The sequence below is a fragment of the Pseudophryne corroboree genome, chromosome 1 (genome assembly GCF_028390025.1).
Source record: "Pseudophryne corroboree isolate aPseCor3 chromosome 1, aPseCor3.hap2, whole genome shotgun sequence".
Classification (NCBI taxonomy): domain Eukaryota; kingdom Metazoa; phylum Chordata; class Amphibia; order Anura; family Myobatrachidae; genus Pseudophryne; species Pseudophryne corroboree.
This window is the reverse complement of record NC_086444.1, coordinates 963,925,545-963,947,859: the sequence shown is the minus strand read 5'-3', so window position 1 is coordinate 963,947,859 and position 22,315 is coordinate 963,925,545. Positions and strand designations below refer to the sequence as shown.

At 44.4% G+C, this 22,315-nt stretch overlaps 1 protein-coding gene and 1 long non-coding RNA gene across 2 annotated transcripts in view; one reads left to right on the top strand and one right to left on the bottom strand.

Annotated features, from left to right (window-relative positions):
* Window positions 1–22,315, top strand: part of RXFP1 (relaxin family peptide receptor 1) — a 589,706-nt gene that overhangs the window by 511,918 nt on the left and 55,473 nt on the right. The window contains exons 13-15 of the mRNA XM_063920473.1: window positions 648–719; window positions 2,592–2,663; window positions 5,348–5,577. Of these exons, the coding sequence (XP_063776543.1) occupies window positions 648–719; window positions 2,592–2,663; window positions 5,348–5,577 (374 nt within the window). The remainder of the gene's footprint in view (window positions 1–647; window positions 720–2,591; window positions 2,664–5,347; window positions 5,578–22,315) is intronic.
* On the bottom strand, window positions 2,614–7,618 carry LOC134919888 (uncharacterized). The gene is made up of 3 exons (XR_010177462.1): window positions 7,435–7,618; window positions 6,792–6,947; window positions 2,614–2,692 (listed from the first exon to the last, which is right to left on the bottom strand). It is a non-coding gene; the product is annotated as an uncharacterized LOC134919888 (long non-coding RNA).

Below are 22,315 nucleotides of genomic sequence, written 5' to 3'. Positions count from 1 at the left end.
CGGATCTCTAATGGCGGCGGAAGGCGTCTCTGGTGGGCGGCGGGCATCACGGACGGGCAATGGCGGCACACCTGGCAATCCCTCGCGGCAGACCTGTTGAAAAACACTGCTCTACTGTTATCCTTAGTGTTACATATTTTATGCAGCAAAATACAGTACATTGCAATATTGCAAATGTCAACCAATTTAAGGGGGTGATTCAGAGCTGATCATAGATGTGCTAAATTTAGCATATCTATGATCCGTTTCTCTGACATGTGGAGGGACGCCCAGCACAGGGATAGTACGCCCTGCATGTCAGGCCCTGCCCTCCCGCACGGGTGCGAAAGCATCGCATAGTGGCGATGCTTTTGCAACCGCCAAGTAACTCCCTACCTGCATAGCCTAGCTGCACTGGCAGACATTTACCCACCACGTTCTGGGTCGCAGAGGCATTCTAACACCATTGACACGCCCCCTAATGCCCCGCGACCGCCTCTGCCTGTCTGCACATGCGCAGTGTGCCCACGCAGCTTAAAGGGCATCAAGAGTGCAATCGCTGTTGTAGCAGTGATCGCCTCTGAATTAGGCCCTATGATAATTCAATTTGAATGTTAATTTCTCCTTGTCAAGTAAGATCCAGATTGATTCTTCTTTATTTCATACAGGAATATTTCCTATAACCCCATACAGAAGATTCAAGCAGACCAGTTTGATTATGTACTGACACTGAAATCCCTGTAAGTATCAAAATAAAACCGTGTGAAAATGTGGCGTAGACACTGGATGTTGTTACTTATGAAATACGTTCAAATTACTATTAGACTATATTTAATAAATGTGAACAGAACGTGAATAGATTTTAATAAAATATAAGGGTTAATTTCTCTCCCATGGTTGCCTGTTAAGACATAAATTCAACAAAAATGTCGGCTTTTGCTGGATTATGTCAAGTTAGAGTTAAATTGTATTATTCCTGTTTTATATAATATTCTGTGTACAGTATTATAACTCCTGTGACTAAGATAGAAGAGATAGCTTTGGCAAGTGCCAAAATACTATTGTGTTTACTGAAAGAACCTTAATTCCTGTAGTTCCCACATCTATAGGGACTGCAATGTGGGGGTAAGCATTCCATAGATGTTCTCCATCATTTTACGTCATCTTCAGATAGTGTTAGCAGGTTCTCTCCACCTTCGTTTGGCTAAGGTGTGTCCATGGCCTTTAGGCAATCCATGAGCAACCTTAGGCAACTAAGGGTTATACTCTTCTCACCTGTATCTCCACCTGTAACTGAGTATTCACTCGTAGTATTACAGGGATGTGCCAGTGGTGTGCAGGGCAGTAGAGAGCCAGGATAAGCCCAGGTACTTTTCAAGGGGCGTGGCCTAATCACAGGAGGTGTGGCCAGATATAACATTTGCAGAGAGAATCTGATTTGGGAGGGTAATTTTGTTTCTGTGCGGAGTTAATACTCCCTGCTTTATTTTTTACACTGCAATTTTGATTTCAGTTTGACCACACCCAACCCAACTATAACTCTCTGCACATGTTACATCTGCCCCACCTTCAGTGCACATTGTTTTGCCCATTAGGGGGAAATTTTATTTTGCAATCAACCTTGAATTAGGCCCTAAATTTAAACCAATGGTGTATATTACATTTAAATTAATAGTTTCATAATGCCTGGGTACTGTTTATAGCACCACCTGAGAGACGACTGGTTTTGCCCATTAGGGGACAATGTTATTTTGCAGTCAGCCTTGAATTAGGCCCTTAATGTGCACAATCCATACCTCCCAACATGACCCATCTGAGGAGGGATGGGCAGCCCTTTTAATTTATGATTGCTACCATCGGTGTTGTACACTTTTCTTATCAATTAAATAGTTCAATACAGGTGACACCAATCATATATTAAGAGGGAAGTCCAGGTAGAGAGCATTTTGTTCCTCCTGGAATGGGTCATATTGAGAGGTATAAACCCTCTTCCCTTCCCCCGGTATCCCCTGTCTTAAGTTCCCCAGGCTCCAGAAACCCACCACCCAGTCTTAACCGGCCCTGTGCGGCTGCCTAAATGTCCCCAGCTCTGCAAACAGCCGAAGCCCAGTATGTACAGGTGGTATCTGAATCGGGCCCAGTTTTAGGATCGAAAATAAAGCAGGAATGCCTTACCATGGTAAGTGTATCATAGGTTTTAGTAATATCCATGCTTGAGCACAGGTGACTTAATTACTACCCAAGTTATTTTGATGTAACCATCTCTGCTAAAACCTGGATTTCAATAAATTCTGCACTATTAGTGTGCCTTGAGGATCAAGGTTGGGAATATCAGAAATAAAGCAAGGGAGGGAGAACAAGGCTAACAAGTTTAGTTTATTTTTTACTAAGCTCCATTCATAAATGTTAAACAGCAACAATAAAAAATAAAACACAGCCATATGTAATGTAAAGTATGTATGTATAGTAAATGCTATAGTCTAAATTCAAATCTAATAGTCTAAATTCAAATACTGCAATATATAAAGGTATATAGAGTACAGCTGTGTAAGTGCCACAATTGGAAATGCCAAGTGCTAGTTACTAAGTAGAAGCTTTATTTTATGTTGCAGAAGCCTTGAGGGAATTGAAATTCCAAATATCCAAAGAAGAATGTTCTTGCCACTGAAGAACCTCACTCACATGTAAGTAGTAGGTCTCTTCATGTAAGCCTCTAGGGAGAAAAAAAAAGGTGTGGTTCATTAGATCGACCATAATTAGGATGACAGTCAATAGGTCAACACCATATGGGCAACAGGCATAATGTCGACATGGTCAAAAGGTCAACATGGGAATGGTGGACACAAAAATGGTCAATACAAGTTTTCTTTTGTTTTTTGTTTTGTTTGTTTAACTAAATTAGTGGAAACATGTATGCTCACCACGCTTTGGGCAAGGTTACTGTTACCAATCGCAGTCCAAGTGGATGGTAAATGATGAAAAAGTTGCAAAAAAAACTTTGTATATACCATTCATGTGTCGACTATTGTCATGTTGAACTTTTGAACCTGTTGACCTTTTGACCATTTCGACCTTTTGTACCTGTAGACCTAATGCATGTCGACCATATGGTGTGGAACTATTGACTGTCGATCTATCATCTGGAACCCGGGGTAGGGGGAGGGGGGAATATCGCAATCTAATAGGAGTTGCAGTTTAACAACAGCTTAAAGACACTTTTGACCTGTAAAACATGCAGGCACACCTGTGTCAGCTACTGCGCACGTCTATGCATGCAACGTAAATACTGTCTGCTTTTGTATGCAGCCCACAAATGCTGGCCAGTTTTATCTTTACACTGCAATTAAGATTTGAGTTTGGACACGACCCTCCCAAATCTAGCGCATATTTAAAATCTGCCCATTGTGCAGTGCAGCATGGTTTTGCCACGGTGCACAGTCACTTGCTCTGTTAAGAAAGGAGAGGGCCCGTGTGAACCCTCCAAGCAAACACACTATTCTGTAGCAGCGCACTAGGCTCTTGCTTTGTGGCAGAGTCTACTACACATGCGCAGGTCTCTGGGAACATGGCCAGGGCTGTTTCTAGACAATTTGGCAGCCAGTGAGAACAGTTAAAAAAAAAAAAAAAAAAAAAAGCCCTCTACCCCCCCAATAGACATTCTAAAAATGTGCCTGCACCCCCCCAATAGACATTCTAAAAATGTGCCTGCACCCCCCCCCCCCAATAGACATTCTCAAAATGTGCCTGCACCCCCCCCCCCCCCATAGACAGGACTCACTAAAATGAACGTGGCCCTTCTAAAATGGGCATGATCTTGCAGTACAGGAAAAGACTACTACCTTACACCCCAGTTTGAACCTGCACCAACAGACCTCGGCCACCAGAGGAAAGAATAAATTCTACCATATTAAGCCCCACACAGTAATGCCCTTTGCACCATATTATGCCCCACACAGTAATGCCCCCTGCACCATAATAAGCCATGCACAGTATTTCCCCTTTCACCAAATTATGCCCTACGCAGTAATTCCGCTGACACCATATTATGCCTCACACAATAATGCTGCCGACTCCGTATTATGCCCCCTACACCATACATATTAGGCCCCATACAGTATGCACCCTGCATCATACATATTAGGCCCCACACAGTAATGCCCTCTGCCCCAAATTATGCCCCACACAGACTGTAATGCTACAGCAGCCGATTGCCTTCTTCCCTAGTAACTGGGTGGTTCTGTGCTTGGTCTATAAATAGCATCCACCACCTGCTCCTCCGCAGCATCCTCCTCATCAACAGCGCGCTCCCTACATTTCACAAAACTCCACTCAGCGAGCGGAGTACTATGGGTGGCAGGAAGGGGAGCAGGTAACAGCATCCAGCAGGTGTCGCAGCGGGCACCCTGTGCAAACATACAGCCTGCCTGCCACTAGAAACGGTCCTGAACATGGCACCCAGAGACACCTTTACTGCACATATCTCCATGAAAATGGTTCCAGGTGACTCTTGTGTGCAGCGCTGCCTGACATGGCACTCTGGAAAGGCAAGTATAATTATATGGGTGCAGGGTGTGCACCGCACTCCCTGCAACCATTATAGATAAGTCAGTGCCTGAACACAGACATACTGGTCTGATGCTCACATTTATGTTTTCTATAGTACAGCTGCCTTTAAGCACGGCACAGGATTCACTTAAACAAAGTATTTTTTTTTAATTCTTCTATTTGCCCATGAAACAACACTTATAATAAATGTTATACTGCTTGTTTTGCTTTTAATTTTTATCACGTAGCTTGTAATAAATGCATGGGGAAAAAAAAAGTTTATCCATCATTATTAAAGATCAACTCGAGCAAAGTAACTTTTCATAGTGACATCCTCTCCACAGCTAGCACCACTGCTGATTGATTTATGCTTAGCCCCATGAAGTCTGCTTTCTACTGCTGTAACATCCATGACCATTTCAACACTAAAGCTGGGTACACACTTCCCCAAGATATCTGCCGATTGCCGTGTCTGCCAACAGAGCAGCCGTTTCAGATGAGCATATACACTTAGTGATCGGCCACTCGATATGTCATCCTGTTGTCACAGCTGGGCAGGCATTTGAATTTTCCTACCCAGCAGACCGCCCTTACACAGAGCCAGATGTGGCGATATATCAGGCTTCAGCTGTGCTGCGGGGCCGATGCGATATGTCTTTGAATGACACACACCCGCTAGCTATACATTGTCTGTTCACTCAAATGGATGACGTATCGCCCAGAGTGTACCCAGCCTTACTGGCAGAATTGAGCAGCGGGTGAGGTGAAGAATAACTACTGAATGATTACATTGCACTTATATAAAATTTGTTGCTGTTGCCAGATATTTTAAGAAATTCCAGTACTGCGGCTTTGCCCCCCATGTTCGGAACTGCAAACCAAACACAGATGGGATCTCATCTCTGGAGAACCTGCTTGCAAGTATAGTTCAGCGAGTGTTTGTGTGGGTCGTGTCTGTGGCAACCTGCTTTGGGAACATCTTTGTCATCTGCACACGACCTTACATCAGATCTGAGAACAAGCTACATGTCATGTCCATCATTTCACTTTGTTGTAAGTACATAACATAATGATACTCTAACTGCAATACAGGTTAGCGCATTCTCAAATGTAAATTAAAGAGATTCCACCATTTGCAAAAAGTGCAAACTTGTAAATAGTTAAGATCAAGCACGAGTGGTGGGCCCAGGTGCAAAAATATGCTATGGAGCTACCTCTTCATCCCATCCCAATAATATGCCACACGGCAGTGGGTGACAGGGAGAGGCAGTGGGTGATGGGAGGGTGCAGGGAGAGGCAATGGGTGACAGGCAGAGGGTGACAAGGAGAAGGTGCAGAGAGAGACAGAGGGTGAAAAGGAGAAACAGAGGATGACAGGAAGAGGCAGAGGGTGATGGGGAGATGGTGCGGGGAGAGGCAGAGGGTGAAAGGGAGAGGCAGAGGGTAACATATAGACTATGTGTGACAAGGAGAAGGTGCGGAGAGAGGGAGAGGGTAATGGGTAGAGGCTATAGGTGACAAGATGAGGGTGCGGGAAGAGGGTGATGGGGAGAAGCACTGAGTGACAGTGGATGACAAATATACAGGTTGAGTATCCCATATCCAAATATTCCGAAATACGGAATATTCCGAAATACGTACTTTTTTGAGTGAGAGTGAAATAGTGAAACCTTTGTTTTTTGATGGCTTAATGTACACAAACTTTGTTTAATACACAGTTATTAAAATATTGTATACATGACCTTCAGGCTGTGTGTATAAGGTGTATATGAAACATAATTGATTTGTGTGAATGTACACACACTTTGTTTAATGCACAAAGTTATAAAAAATATTGGCTAAAATGACCTTCAGGCTGTGTGTATAAGGTGTATATGTAACATAAATGCATTCTGTGCTTAGACTTAGGTCCCATCATCATGATACCTCATTATGGTATGCAATTATTCCAAAATACGGAAAAATCCGATATCCAAAATACCTCTGGTCCCAAGCATTTTGGATAAGGGATACTCAACCTGTATTACAAATAATACAATTTAGGGGGTAATTCAGAGTTGATCGCAGCAGTAAATTTGTTAGCAATTTGGCAAAACCATGTGCACTGCAGGTGTGGCAGATATAACATTTGCAGAGAGAGTTAGATTTGGGTGGGTTATTTTGTTTCTGTGCAGGGTAAATACTGGCTGCGTTATTTTTACACTGCAATTTAGATTTCAGTTTGAACACACCCCACCCAAAGGAAGAAAATGGCAAATTATATTTACTGATAATTTCGTTTCTTCGAGATACTTCATGGCATCCCATCCCCCTAGTTCTAGACAGGAAGTTTTTTTACACTTCGGGGACCGCCCACTTAGGGTATAGAGAGTTACTCCTCCCCTTCCTCCTCAGTCTTTTGAGTGTCTCCTCACATTCGGTTCCTGTGAAAAAAAGCACACGAAAAGTATCTCAAAGAAACAAAATTATCGGTAAATATACAGTAATTTGCTATTTTCTTCTACACTACTTCATGGCAGCCATTACTCTGGGATATACCAAAGCATAATAATAAAGGGGGGGTAACAAATAATACAACATATAGAAATTCATGACCCAATTTTATTAATTCATTGCATTTCCCCTTCAAGGACACCACTGTCAAAGTGGGCGCCATAATTAATTTAAAAAAATTCCCGCGCTTGTATTTAAATGAGCAGCTCCATAAAAATAGGACAATGATAAAATAATATAAATTGGAGCGCTAGTTAATGTGAACGCACATACCTGTAAAAGGAAAAAAGAGGTTAATTTGTAATGTTACAGCTCTTTTTGTGAAATATATTTGATTTGGAGGTGGTAATTTTGTTGCTCCGGATAGATGTAACAGTCTCTTGTTATGAGTTACTGTCCCTGCTATCCCTAACTGACCTGCTAGCGGCTTGGTGTTGAATAGCCTGACCGGCTGCCGCAGATGTGTCAGGTCCCGTCTCGCTGTCGCTCCGGCTAAAAACCTCCTCACGCGGCTCCCGGCTTCTGAGTGCGCCAGTGATAGCACACACTGGCGTTACTCCTCCGTTGCTCTCCGTGACTTCTCCAACGCGTTTCGGGTTTTACACCTTGTTAAAGGGAATATAAATAATATAAATAAATATAAATACCAATATAAATAACAATATATATATATATAAATATAAAGAAACTCCTGAGACACTGCGCTTGCCACAAACCACTATGTGTAGATGGATGGAAATACTGGAAAACAACAAAAGTGGCCGCGCTGTGTGTCAGAGGTTTTATAAAAACAGAGAGCACAACGTGTATGAAAGGTTTAAATATTTAATATCATAAAAGACAATCAATTAATAAAATTGAGTGCACACCTATATCTGTCTCAGATGATGAATCAAATCCTATTCAACAGTGCAAAGAAGAAAGATGTAAAAACGAATGAGCACAGTTCCAGATAATATGCTCTATCATTCACCGGATAGATAATAATGCATGTAATACCTCTCCAGAATGGGCTGGTGTATATTAGCCGAGCATCACCGGCTAATGAGTCCTGCGTTGCCCACTGTACTGCACAGATGAGAGGATTTATCGAGTACCCGGTGTTAGACACCTGCCGCTGTGGATGAGTGTATGGCAGTCTCGTGTTTCCGTAGTGGCTGCCCGGCGGAGAGTAACGAGCCGCAGCGGTAAGATGGAATGCGGCTTCTTGTAGTAGTGGTGAGCCGGTGAATGCTGGTAGGATGCAGCGATGTGAATTGCACAGGGATTGTTCACCTGGACCAGGTGTGCAGAAGGCGGAGTCCTGACGCGTTTCGTCACGGTCACGTGACTTTATCAAAGGTATGGTCCTGCCTCCAAGTTGGTCGATATTTAAAGCCTTAATGGCTCATAACAAACAGCTTTAGGGAGCTCAGCTTCAAAGCTCACACAGAGCTGTGTGTGACACGGAAACACGAGACTGCCATACACTCATCCACAGCGGCAGGTGTCTAACACCGGGTACTCGATAAATCCTCTCATCTGTGCAGTACAGTGGGCAACGCAGGACTCATTAGCCGGGGACGCTCGGCTAATATACACCAGCCAATTCTGGAGAGGTATTACATGCATTATTATCTATCCGGTGAATGATAGAGCATATTATCTGGAACTGTGCTCATTCGTCTTTACATCTTTCTTCTTTGCACTGTTGAATAGGATTTGATTCATCACCTGAGACAGATATAGGTGTGCACTCAATTTTATTAATTGATTGTCTTTTATGATATTAAATATTTAAACCTTTCATACACGTTGTGCTCTCTGTTTTTATAAAACCTCTGACACACAGCGCGGCCACTTTTGTTGTTTTCCCTTAACTTCTACCACATCTGATGGGAGATATATGCCAAGATATTAAGATAGGGCCTTTCTGCCCATAACACTTGTAATTCACTGACCCTTCTGGCTGAAGTTCAGTATCAGATTTAGATCCCATAGAGCTAGGACTTATTTGACTTGAGGCCATATTCTTTTCATAGCTTGACAGAAACCTTTGACAAAATTGTCTTCAGACAGTTTCCTATCCAGCATCATGCTCATGGCTGCTATCTGTACCTTAACGGTTAATATAGTCAGACCTTTCAACCCATCATAAAGAAACTGTAATATTAGGGGTGTTTCAACTCTCATCACATCAAATTCAGATTCTGTCCATGAGATCAAGGTATTCAAGATCCTATAATAAATTAGAAAATACCTTATTTCTTGCTTGCATAAGAGAAGGAAAGAATTGTCTGGACAAGTTATTCATTTTAATAGTTCACGTTCAATTTTCATACCATCACTTGAAAATTTTTCAAGTTTAGATAGAATAACGGTCCCTGGTATAATAGACCTGGTGTGAGTGGTAACATCCATGGACTCTCTCTGCTACCATATTCCAAACTGTTGGGAACCACACTTTCCTTGGCCAGTAAGGAAGAATTATCATTTCAACTTGCTTGTTTCTTTTTTTTTTTTTTTCATGACATGAGCAATCATAGGAATAAAGGAGGGAACATATATTACAGTGTGAAATTCCATGTTAGGGAGAACATGTCTAATCCGCTTGTTCACAGCGGGTGGTGTCTAGAAAAGAAGAGGGTTTTTTATTTTATTTTGATGAGTGCCCATTAGATCCATCTGGGACCATCCAAACCTTATTACAATCTCTTGAAATCTTTGCGTCCACCTCCTATTTTCCTGGCAATGCCTTGTGTCTGCTGAGAAAGTCTGCAACAAAGTTGTCTTTTCCTGGTACATACAGAGCTTACAGAGAACAGATATGACACTCTGCCCAGTCTAAAATTCTTGTCACTTCTAACAGCATTCAACTCTTGGTGCCACCTTGTCGATTTAGAAAATACGGTACCACTGCCACGTTGCCTGAGAATACTTTTAGACGGCTTTATGCGTTCCAAACTGCCCTCATTTCTCGCTGGTTTGAAGTACTTTTCTCCTGAGGAGTCCAGAAACCTTGACAACCTTATTGCAATAGACGCATGCCCAACCTGTTGCACTTGCATTGATTGTAAATACCAAGCAGTGGTGTTCTACCAAGGGAGTTCTAGAAGAAGATCTGGACTTGTTTTTCAAGACAAAGGTGGTCATTCCGAGTTGTTCGCTCGGTAATTTTCTTCGCATCGCAGCGATTTTCCGCTAATTGCGCATGCACAATGTTCGCACTGTGACTGCGCCAAGTAAATTTGCTATGAAGTTTGGTATTTTACTCACGGCATTACAAGGTTTTTTCTTTGTTCTGGAGATCGGAGTGTGATTGACAGGAAGTGGGTGTTTCTGGGCGGAAACTGGCCGTTTTATAGGAGTGTGTGAAAAAAACGCTACCGTTTCTGGGAAAAACGCGGGAGTGGCTGGAGAAACGGAGGAGTGTCTGGGCGAATGCTGGGTGTGTTTGTGACCTCAAACCAGGAATGACAAGCACTGAACTGATCGCACTGGAAGAGTAAGTCTCGAGCTACTCAGAAACTGCACAGAGAAGTCTTTTCGCAATATTGCGATTCTTTCGTTCGTAATTTTGCTAAGCTAAGATTCACTCCCAGTAGGCGGCGGCTTAGCGTGTGCAATGCTGCTAAAAGCAGCTTGCGAGCGAACAACTCGGAATGAGGGCCAAAGTCTCTTGTAGCTTGACACAGCTTTAACTGGTAATTCAAGAAGGTTCCTTCTCGGCTGTAATTCAGCAAGTTCTGTTGTAACTTTCTCATCCTCCATCTTGCCCAAAGGATAGGTCTGTGTTTGAGGATATTATTCCCGGCAAACTAAGTCCAGTATGTTCACATGCTTATACCAATGAGGCCAGTTCTTGAATCTTTCCACACCTCTCTTGTTACAGAGGGACTACATAGTGTAAACTCCACTTGTACCCCCAAGAACTGTATCTGTTGAAGTGGATTTAACTGACTTTTCTACCAGTTTATTATCCAACCGTAATACTGAGGGATCTGTAAAGTTCTGCCTACAGCATCCTTCATTGTTCATTTTGACTTTTCAGCAAAATAGTAAGTTGTTCAAATACAGCCAAACTTCTATCCCTTGTGTTCTTTTAAGCAATAAGTGACACAAAGGAGCTTTGTAAAATGTTCTTGGGGATGTTGTCAATCCGAAGGGAAGACATGTGAACTGAAGAGGTTTTCCTTGGATGCAGAATCTGAGATATTTTTGATGTTCCCTGCATATCAGAATATGAAAATAGGCATCTTTTAGAGGTATTGATGCTATAGAATGCTCCTCTTGATAAATGACCTGATGGGTAATATCCACCCCATCATAGATGATTCCAAATATATATCATTTTTACTGTGTACAAAGTGACTTGTACCACATTTAAATCAAACTATAGTGAAGGGAATTGGTACTTTAAATTTTTGATTTGACATCCTCAATAAAACTTCTTAAAACAGTCAAAATAAATTTCGGTATTGCCATAGGAAACCTTATCTTCACCAAGCTGTCTTGATATCTAGAATAGTTCTGAACCCCCTATGTACTTTTCTAAAAGTAATACACAAGTGTAAAACCATTTATCTTGGATGACTGGACAAAATCTCCACAGCCTTTCAGCTAGTTTCAGGATACTGTCCTAGCACCGTGACTTTCAAGTTCACAACTGTAACCTCCGTTTTCACAAAAGGATTCCTTCATAGAACCCCAGCAATTCCATCCGATACCTTTGAGATACTACATCCTAAACTCATCTGTTTTGCACAGATTTCTGCAAATGCCTGACAATTTTCAGAAGACTGCCCCCTACTGGCACAGCTGCCGGAAACCCATAGTAATTATCTTCGACTGCCTCTTCTGAATGTTTGGCAAAAGGACTGCCTTTGCATTCCTATAGAATATCTGCAACCATAATGCCATGCTGGCACAAAACGTTTGGTCTAAAAAAACAAGATTTATGGTAAGAACTTACCGTTGTTAAATCTTTCTGCGAGGTACACTGGGTTCCACAGGGAATAACATCGGTGTTGAGTAGGATCTTGATCCGAGGCACCAACAGGCTAAAAGCTTTGATTGTTCCCAGAAAGCATAGTGCCGCCTCCTCTATAACCCCGCCTCCGTGCACAGGAGCTCCGTTTTTGTTAGCCAGCCCAATGCAGTAGCAGGTAAAAGAGACAACAACCGTTAGTAGCCACATACGCCACATTCTCACGACAGGAGGAGGTGTCAGCGGCTAATGCCATACCAACCCAAAGAAGCCAAGTGCGTCAGGGTGGGCACCCTGTGGAACCCAGTGTACCTCGCAGAAAGATTTAACAACTGTAAGTTCTTGCCATAAATCTCGTTTTCTGCTGCGGGGTACACTGGGTTCCACAGGGAATAACATCGGGGATGTCCTAAAGCAGTTCCTCATGGGAGGGGACGCACTCTAGCGGGCACAAGAACCCGGCGTCCAAAGGAAGCATCTTGGGAGGCAGATGTATCAAAGGCATAGAACCTTATGAACGAGTTAACCGAGGACCACGTAGCTGCCATGCACGCTTGTTCAAGGGTCGCACCACGGCGGGCCGCCCAAGAAGGTCCAACCGACAGAGTAGAATGGGCCCTGATAGCAGCAGAAGCTGGACAACAAGACTGTACATAAAGTGTGTGCAATCACCATTCTAATCCATCTGGCCAGAGTCTGCTCGTGAGCAGGCCAGCCACGTTTGTGAAAACCAAACAGTACAAAGACAGAATCAGACTTCCAAATGGAGGCAGTTCTCTTCACATAAATACGGAGAGCCCGTACCACATACAAAGACCGCTCTTTGGAAGACAATTCAGGAAAGGCAAAAGGCCGGAACCACAATCTCCTGATTAAAGGTGGAAAGAAGACACCACCTTAGGTAGATAGCTGGGGCGTGTTCTAACAACCGCCCGGTCACAGTGATAAATCAGATAGGGAGACCTACAAGACAAGGCACCCAAATCCGACACCCGTCTGGCTGAGGCATTAGCCAGCAGAAACAAAACCTTAAGAGAAAGCCACTTAAGGTCTGCAGATTCAAGAGGCTCAAACAGAGACTCCTCTAATGCCTCCAGAACCATCAACAAATCCCAAGGAGCCACCGGCGGGACATAGGGAGGTTCAATATGTAAAACACCCTGAGTGAATGTATGAACATCAGGCAGAGTGGCAATTTTTCTCTGAAACCAAACCGACAAGGCAGAAATATGAACCTTGATGGAGGTCAGACGAAGGCCCAAGTCAAGGCCTTGTTGTAGAAAGGCCAAAAGTTTGGCCGTACTAAACTTATAAGCGTCATGATGATTAGATGCGCACCAAGCAAAGTAAGAATTCCAGACCCTATGGTAAATCCGGGCAGAAGCAGACATTATGGGCCTTCAACATAGTCTGAATGACTGCCTCAGAAAAACCTTTGTCCCTCAGTACGGAAGCTTCAAGAGCCACGCCGTCAAAGCCAGCCGGGCTAGATCCTGGTAGACACAAGGGCCCTGAACGAGTAGGACTGGTCATTGTGGAAGCAGAAGAGGACGCTCTAACGATAGACCCTGAAGGTCTGAGAACCAATGCTGTCTGGGCCACGCTGGAGTGATCAAAAATAGGATTCCTCCTTCTTGCTTGAATTTCCTTAGTACTCTGGGCAGGAGTGACACCGGAGGGAACACATAGGGCAGTTGAAAATTCCATGGAATTGCCAGTGCGTCCACGTACGTTGCTTGAGGAGCCCTTGTCCTTGCTACAAAAACCGGAACCTTGTGATTGTGTCGAGATGCCATCGGGTCCACATCTGGGAGGCCCCACTTGTCCACTAGGAGTTGAAATACTTCTGGATGGAGGCTCCACTCTCCGGCGTGTATGTCCTGACGACTGAGGAAGTCCGCTTCCCAGTTTAGGACCCCCGAAATGAACACTGCCGATATGGCTGGCAGATGGCGTTCTGCCCACTGAAGAATTCTTCATACTTCCCTCATTGCCATGCGGCTGCGAGTGCCGCCTTGATGATTTATGTATGCTACCGTGTTAGCATTGTCCGATTGTACTTGAACAGGTCTGTTCTGTATTAAATGCTGGGCCAAGTTCAGAGCATTGAACACCGCCCGCAGTTCCAGAATGTTTATCGGGAGGAGAGACTCCTACTTGGTCCACCGACCCTGAAGGAAGTGTTACTCCAACACCGCACCCCAACCTCTCAGACTGGCATCCATTGTCAGAAGGACCCAGTTGGAGATCCAGAAGGGATGACCCCTGCTCAATCGTTAGTCCTGCAGCCATCAGCTCAGTGACAGATGGACCTCCGGAGACAAGGAGATCATATGATACCTTATCCGGTGAGGCAGGCCATCCCACTTGGCAAGAATCAACTTCCGCAGAGGGAAGGAACGTGTAATTGAGCGTACTCCACCATGTTGAAAGCAGACACCATGAGACCTAGCACTTGCATTGCCGAATGTATCGACATTTGCAGACGAGACAGGAAGCATCTTATCTTGTCCTGAAGTTTCAGGATCTTCTCCTGAGACAAGAACAACCGCTGGTTGTGAGTGTCCAACAACGCCCCCAGGTGCACCATGCTCTGAGCAGGAACCGGAAAAGATTTCTTCCAGTTGATGAGCCACTCGTGGGATTGCAGAAACTGGAGTGTCATTTCCAGATGGCATAGGAGGATTTCTGGGGAATTCGCCAGGATCAACAAGTCGTCCAGATACGGGAGGATCCTGACCCTTTGACGGCGGAGTACAGCCGTCATTACCGCCATGACCTAGGTGAAGACTCGCACGGCCGTGGTCAAGCCAAAAGGTAACTCCTAAGACTGGTAATGGAGGTTGCCAACAGCAAACCTCAGATATTGCTGATGCGACATTGCAATAGGAATATGCAGGTAAGCATTCTATATGTCCAGGGAGACCATATAATCCCCTGGTTCCAAAGCCAGAACAATAGAGCGAAGAGTTTCCATATGAAACTTGGAGACTCTCAGAAATTTGTTCAAGGACTTGAGGTTGAGAATGGGCCGAGAGGACCCATTCGGTTTCGGGACTAGGAATAGCGGTGAGTAGTACCCCTTGCCTCTCTGAGCCAGAGGCACCTGTACTACCACTCCTATTTCCAGGAGGGACTGTACCACCGAATGAAGAGTTTTTGCCTTCACCTGATCCGAAAAGACGTCTGTCGGGCAAAATCGATAAGGGGGGCGATTTTTGAAGGATACGGCGTAAACTCTAGTGACGACTTCCCGTACCCAGGCATCGTAAGTGGTCTTCAACCATTCCTGGATAAACCCCAGATGTCAGCCCCCCACTCTGGGATCCCCCAGAGGGAGGCCCGCCCAATCATGCAGCAGGCTTGTTAGTTTTGGAAGCAGGCTGACGGGCAGCCCAGGCCCGTTTAGGTTTGGGCTTAGTGGGTTTGGAAGTACAAGCCTGTTTCGGGTACGCCTGACCCTTTGCTTTCCCTGAAGGACGAAAGGAAGTACTCTTAGCCTTCGGTACCGAAGGAGCAGTACGAGGTAGACACGCTGTTCTAGCCAAGCTAAGTCAGCCACTATCTTATTGAGGTCCTCTCCAAAAATAATATCTCCCTTTTAAAAGGGAGCACCTCCAGCGTTTTCTTAGAATCCAGATCCACAGACCTGGATTGTAGCCAAAGAATCCGGCGAGCCAGAATGGACGTAGTAGAAGCCTTGTCCGCCAGAATACCGGCATCAGAAGCCACCTCCTTAATGTAATGAGAGGCTGTGACAATATACGAGAGACATTGTCTAGCATTATCAGAAAAGTTGGAAGGCAGCTTCGCTTCCACCTCCTGAGCCCACGCTTCAATAGCCTCTGCAGCCCATGTCGCTGCAATAGTGGGCCGATGCACAGCACCTGCCAGGGTGTAAATCGCCTTTAAGCAACCCTCCACACGCTTATCAGTCTGTTCTTTCAGAGAATGTGACGGTAGTTACAGGCAAAGCTGAGAAAACCACCAGCCGCGCCACCTGCGAATCCACTGGTGGGGGTGTTTTTCCCAATTCTTACTTAGCTCCACAGCGAGGGGCTAGCGAGCCAGCATCATCTTGTGAGGTGTGACTTTATTTCCTGGATTTTCCCAGGATTCCTGACGAATGTCAACTAAATGGTCAGAGTGAGGTAAAACTTGTTTAGCTACTTTCTGACGTTTAAACCTATCCAGTTTCTTAGGAGCAGGGTCAGGCTCTGGGTCATCAGTAATTTGAAGAATTAACCTGATAGCCTCCAATAAGTCAGGAACATCCACCTCTGAGACAGATTCCCCATCAAAAGTATCTGGATCAGTGTCTGTGGGGTCAGTATATATGCCATCCTCATCAGACGAGGTGTCTGGGACGTGGGAGGATTGTGAGGAAGTAATGGCCCACTTAGAGGACCCCTTGGTTTTAGGCGGGCGAGGGTTAGATTTGTGTTTGGTAAGTGATTGGTTCAGTTGCTGTAACTGATTGGACAGGTGATCTGCCCATGGTGGATTAACCGCAGGGGCCATAAGCAGTTGTACCGGCACATGAGGTCCCATAGGGGGCATAAGTTTAGTTACAAGCGTACTTAATGTGGAGAAAGTAGCCCAAGGTGGGTCATTTTGAACCCCCGTTGCTACAGTCCCACTGGGGAGTAAGGAACCCCAGAACCCTCAGCTGCTATGTTTTCCTCCAACGTGTCTGCAGCATCACCACCATGCAATATGGGATCAGCCCCAGCTCCGTTGCCCCTTGTAGCTGACATATCTAAAAGCTCAATTCAAGGCAACCCAGTACAATAACAGCAGCTATATACCTGACAAGAACCCCCTGTGTAGTGTATCAGCACAAACAGAGGATTCAAGAGGTATACGGTGACTAAAAATCACAGAGAAAAATACACAATGAGCATATCCTGTGAAACCCTATATTAAATAATAACCTTGACGCACTTATTCCCTCAGGTTACAGAATATAGGGATAGCAATCTGAGTGAGATACACGAAATGGAAGTCATGCAGCAGCTATATGCACACACCCATAGTCACAATGTACAATGCAGAAATTATGACATGCAATAAAACTGCACCGGACTAGCAATACAAAGCAGTACTAAGTATAGCTATACAATCAATAGATATATCAATGCACAGTAAATACTGGATGTATATCACAGGGTACTTGTACTATATAACCCCGACTAAATGTACTGTTTCTTAATTAACACTGTCAGCAGACATGTAGAATACTTAAGTGTCCTGTAAAATGCACAGCGCTGACATGCAGGCGGCTTTACAGAGGAGGATTTGCCCAAACAGTCCCAGGATCCGCTCAGCTCGCTAGAATGGCGCCCAAACACTGACAGGGAGTGAGGGAGAGAAAGAGATGCAGCTCCAGGGCGGTAACATTTACTCTAAATGGTGCCCTGGGGCTGGGGGAGGGGCTACAGGTCAAAGCCTTATCCCCTTGCTGGACTTCACCACCGGGTACTGTGGGCCATATGAAAACTGTTTTTAGTATAACTGACCTGTGCCCCTGCCCTGATGGTCTAGTGGGGTCCCTGTACTGCCACAGTGTCCACGCCAGCACGCGCGGCCTGCCTCCCACCGGCCACGCCGGATCGCGGTTTCCAGTGGGTCCCGCCTAGGGGACCCACTTACCTTCTCCCTGAGTGCAGCCACGCAATCCTGGAGAGCTTCGGTGGTATGCGTGCCTGACAGATGAAAACCGGAGCCTCTGCTGTAAGTACCCGGCAACCAGGACACGGGGGTATACAGCGCCGCTGGGGCAGGTGATGGAGCTGCAGCAGGAGATGTCTGACTGACATCTAACACTAACAGTATCTCTGCTCCAGCCCTTGAAGTCTTCAATATTCACTTAAGAAAGCTCTTCTGAGGGCTGCTGGAGCAGCCCACCTGTTGTATGCCTGCACTGCATGGCACCAACTACAAAACTGAGCTCCTGTGCATGGAGGCGGGGTTATAGAGGAGGCAGCGCTATGCATTCTGGGAACAGTCAAAGCTTTTAGCCTGTTGGTGCCTCGGATCAAGATCCTACTCTACACCCCAATGTTATTCCCTGTGGAACCCAGTGTACCCGGCAGCAGAAATTTCTATATAGAAGACGGCATAGGATACCTACTTCTATCCTGAGGTAACTTCCAGCCTGTTACCAAACAACAGGGAACTTTTATAAGCAAAGAAAGCAGACTATTGCTTCTATGTAGATCTGAGGCCCATAAATGGGGTGTAGTAGTGTATGCCGGCTGCCGGGCTCCCAGCGGCCAGCATACCGGCGCCGGAATCCCGACCGCCGGCATACCGACAGCTGGGCGAGCACAAATGGGCCCCTTGCGGGCTCGCTGCGGGCACGGTGGAGCGCTATGCGTGCCACGCTATTTATTCTCCCTCCAGGGGGGTCACGGACTGCCAAAAGGGAGAAAAAGTGTCGGTATGCCGGCTATCAGGATTCCGGCGCCGGGATCACGACAGCAGGCAAACTGAAGACCACCCCCATAAATGCACCACAGAGCTGTAATTCCAACATATTCTTTGAGAAAACATACATCTATTTTATATCTGTAAATAAAGTTTTAAAATTTTCTCTTCCAAGACTTCATCACAGTCCAAGGGCCAAATGTAAGAGTGAGAGTTTCAAAAAGTAACAGATTTGGTAAGGTTTTGTAGTTCTTTTTAAAATGGCAATCATTTACACAGCAAGATCAACCTGGTTTTGTAGTGTAAATGATTACCACTTTAAAAAAAAAAAAATGAAAAACCCCACTTTCTGAAACTCTCACTCTATTACATTTGGCCCCAAGTCTCAATGCACTTGACAATGAAGCTGTAGTAATATGTAATATCAACATTAGAAAAAACCTGCTGTATACAGTATATGCAAAATTGTGTGTGTGTGTGTGTGTGTGTGTGTGTGTGTGTGTGTGTATATATATATATATATATACAGGTTGAGTATCCCTTATCCAAAATGCTTGGGACCAGAGGTATTTTGGATATGGGATTTTTCCGTATTTTGGAATAATTGCATACCATAATGAGATATCATGGCGATGGGACCCAAGTCTAAGCACAGAATGCATTTATGTTTCATATACACCTTATACACACAGCCTGAAGGTAACTTTAGCCAATATTTTTTAATAACTTTGTGCATTAAACAAAGTGTGTGTACATTCACACAATTCATTTATGCTTCATATACACCTTATACACACAGCCTGAAGGTCATTTAATACAATATTTTTAATAACTTTGTGTATTAAACAAGGTTTGTGTACATTGAGCCATCAAAAAACAAAAGTTTTACTATCTCACTCTCACTCCAAAAAGTCCGTATTTCGGAATATTCCGTATTTCGGATATTTGGATATGGGATACTCAACCTGTATATATATATACATACATACATACTAGGTGATTCATATATATATATATATACACACGCACACACGCCAATCTATCCACACACTTTTTTATTTATTTATTTTTTATTTTTCAATGCTACAATACAGCCCGGCTCTTTGCGGGGGACTGCGAGGACCAGTTGCCGGGATCAGCACTCCCAGTAGTAGCTTACGAAACAACCTCTGCTGCTGAAGTATCAGCTCTAGGTATTGTTAATCAGTTTAGGAACTGCTCATCATAAACAGATACATATGATAAATTCTCATGGTATCACCCAGGCATTTATCAACATTCTGCCATCATAATCAAAGTCCATACTAGTTTGAGATCTTGATCCCTTAGATCAGGCATGTCCAAACTGCGGCCCGCCAGCTGTTGTGAAACTACATATCCCAGCATGCCCTGACACAGTTTTGCTGTCAGTGAATGCTAAAGCTTTGTCAGGGCATGCTGGGATGTGTAGTTTCTCAACAGCTGGAGGGCCGCAGTTTGGACATGCCTGCCTTAGATCCGCCTAACAAAAAATCTAGCAGAAGACTCACTAGCAATAGGTGAAAGCTTCTTTATCACATTTAAAAATGTGTACTGGGTAAGAAACACTAAAAGGTAGAGAACTAAAAAAGAAAAACAAACCATGTAGATATCTGGATCACAATGTAGGTTCAGGCTTTTTATAATATACACTGTTTAGCTTCCAAGATCAGACATAACCAGTTTGGTATGGCTGAAGATTGGTATATTTTACTTGATGGACTGAACACATACTGGTGCAGATAAAATTAACAAGTCCAGGGTATAACCCAAAACTCCTTAACTGGCAATTAGCCCAATTAGACAACACACATAATAATATGAGGTGTGCTGAATGCACTATAAGGAGAGTGATCTTTAACCACTTCAATACAGGTACAGCTTCTTGCATCCTGACTTCTATACACAGCACAAAAAAATGAGGTTTCTTATAAGTTTTCTTAGCTCCAATGCTGGAGACACAATGCAGCATAGGATGGTAACCAGACTATATCCTGACTAACACTATATTAATAAAGTGCCCTCTAGGAGGACTTGCCTCTTTTTTGGGCACATACAGGCTTTTGGGGAGAAGGCTCTTCTTTATATTGCCATAGGCTTGTAGTATAAATTGGAGGGACCAGCAGCTCCATTTTTTTTCTCAGTGCACGGCGCCATTTTCTCTGACCCCCTTACTTCGGGAGGGCGTATGCTCAGACCATCTTCCGGGGACAACCACCAGCCATCACCTGCACCTCTAGATAACAAATATTAGTGAACAGGTATAAGGCGCTCCTCTACATAGGTAATCTTAAACTTGAATCACCAATGATATACACAATTAAACACTACTGTATGTGACGATATACGTTCCTGTGATTAACTTGTATCTTCTGCATATACAGAGTGGATCAATTCTTGTCTTGTGCAGTAATCCTCTTCCACTCAAATTTCCCCTCACGATGACCATGAAATAGAGGAGATAGAGCAAGAATAGTGCAAAAACTTTTTATTTTAAAACACATAAGACAGACACGGAAAGATATTTTTCTAAAAATCCAAATAACGTCCACAGTGATAAAGGAATACACAAAAGTGCAGAGAAGAATCCTTAGTGAAGGTACAGGTATTGAAATTACCGGATATTAAGAGAACCTAATAAGTTCTCAAATCGCATAGATGTTAACATATGCTCCAGAGAGCCTCCCGGGTATTCAGCTCCTTGGATCCGATAGTCCCTCCACCGGCCAGCACCTGGGTAATTCTCTGCACAATACAATGTGGATTTGGTCTAGGCGGCACCTTTTTGCGCACCAAGTTGAAGCCAGTTTTCTGTTCATATCACCTGCACCTCTGCCCGCTGCTCCAGTGTACCACCCCATCCAGACTGCGGCTACCAAGAGATACGCTGGGTATAGATAATGAGATAAGCCCTTGGAACAACATAACAAACAACTACACTGTCCTAACCAGGAGACAGAAAAAATACTGAAGAGGAAGGGGCGGAGTAACTCTATATACCCTAAGTGGCCAGTCCCTGAAGTGTGAAAAAAAAACTTCCTGTTTAGAACTAGAGGGATGGGTGCAATCCCAGAGTAATGGCTGCCATAAAGTAGTGTAGAAGAAAATAAGAATTTACTCACCGGTAATTCTATTTCTCGTAGTCCGTAGTGGATGCTGGGAACTCCGTAAGGACCATGGGGAATAGACGGGCTCCGCAGGAGACTGGGCACTCTAAAAGAAAGATTAGGTACTATCTGGTGTGCACTGGCTCCTCCCTCTATGCCCCTCCCCCAGACCTCAGTTAGGGAAACTGTGCCCGGAAGAGCTGACACAACAAGGAAAGGATTTGGAATCCAGGGTAAGACTCATACCAGCCACACCAATCACACTGTACAACTTGTCATAACCATACCCAGTTAACAGTATGAACAACAACTGAGCCTCCGTTTACGGATGGCTCATAACAATAACCCTTTAGTGAAGCAATAACTATATACATGTATTGCAGAGAGTCCGCACTTGGGTCGGGCGCCCAGCATCCACTACGGACTACGAGAAATAGAATTACCGGTGAGTAAATTCTTATTTTCTCTGACGTCATAGTGGATGCTGGGAACTTCGTAAGGACCATGGGGATTATACCAAAGCTCCCAAACGGGCGGGAGAGTGCGGATGACTCTGCAGCACCGAATGGGCAAACTCAAGGTCCTCCTCAGCCAGGGTATCAAACTTGTAGAATTTTGCAAATGTGTTTGAACCCGACCAAGTAGCAGCTCGGCAAAGCTGTAATGCCGAGACCCCTCGGGCAGCCGCCCAAGAAGAGCCCACTTTCCTTGTGGAATGGGCCTTCACCGATTTTGGATGCGGCAATCCAGCCGCAGAATGAGCCTGCTGAATCGTGCT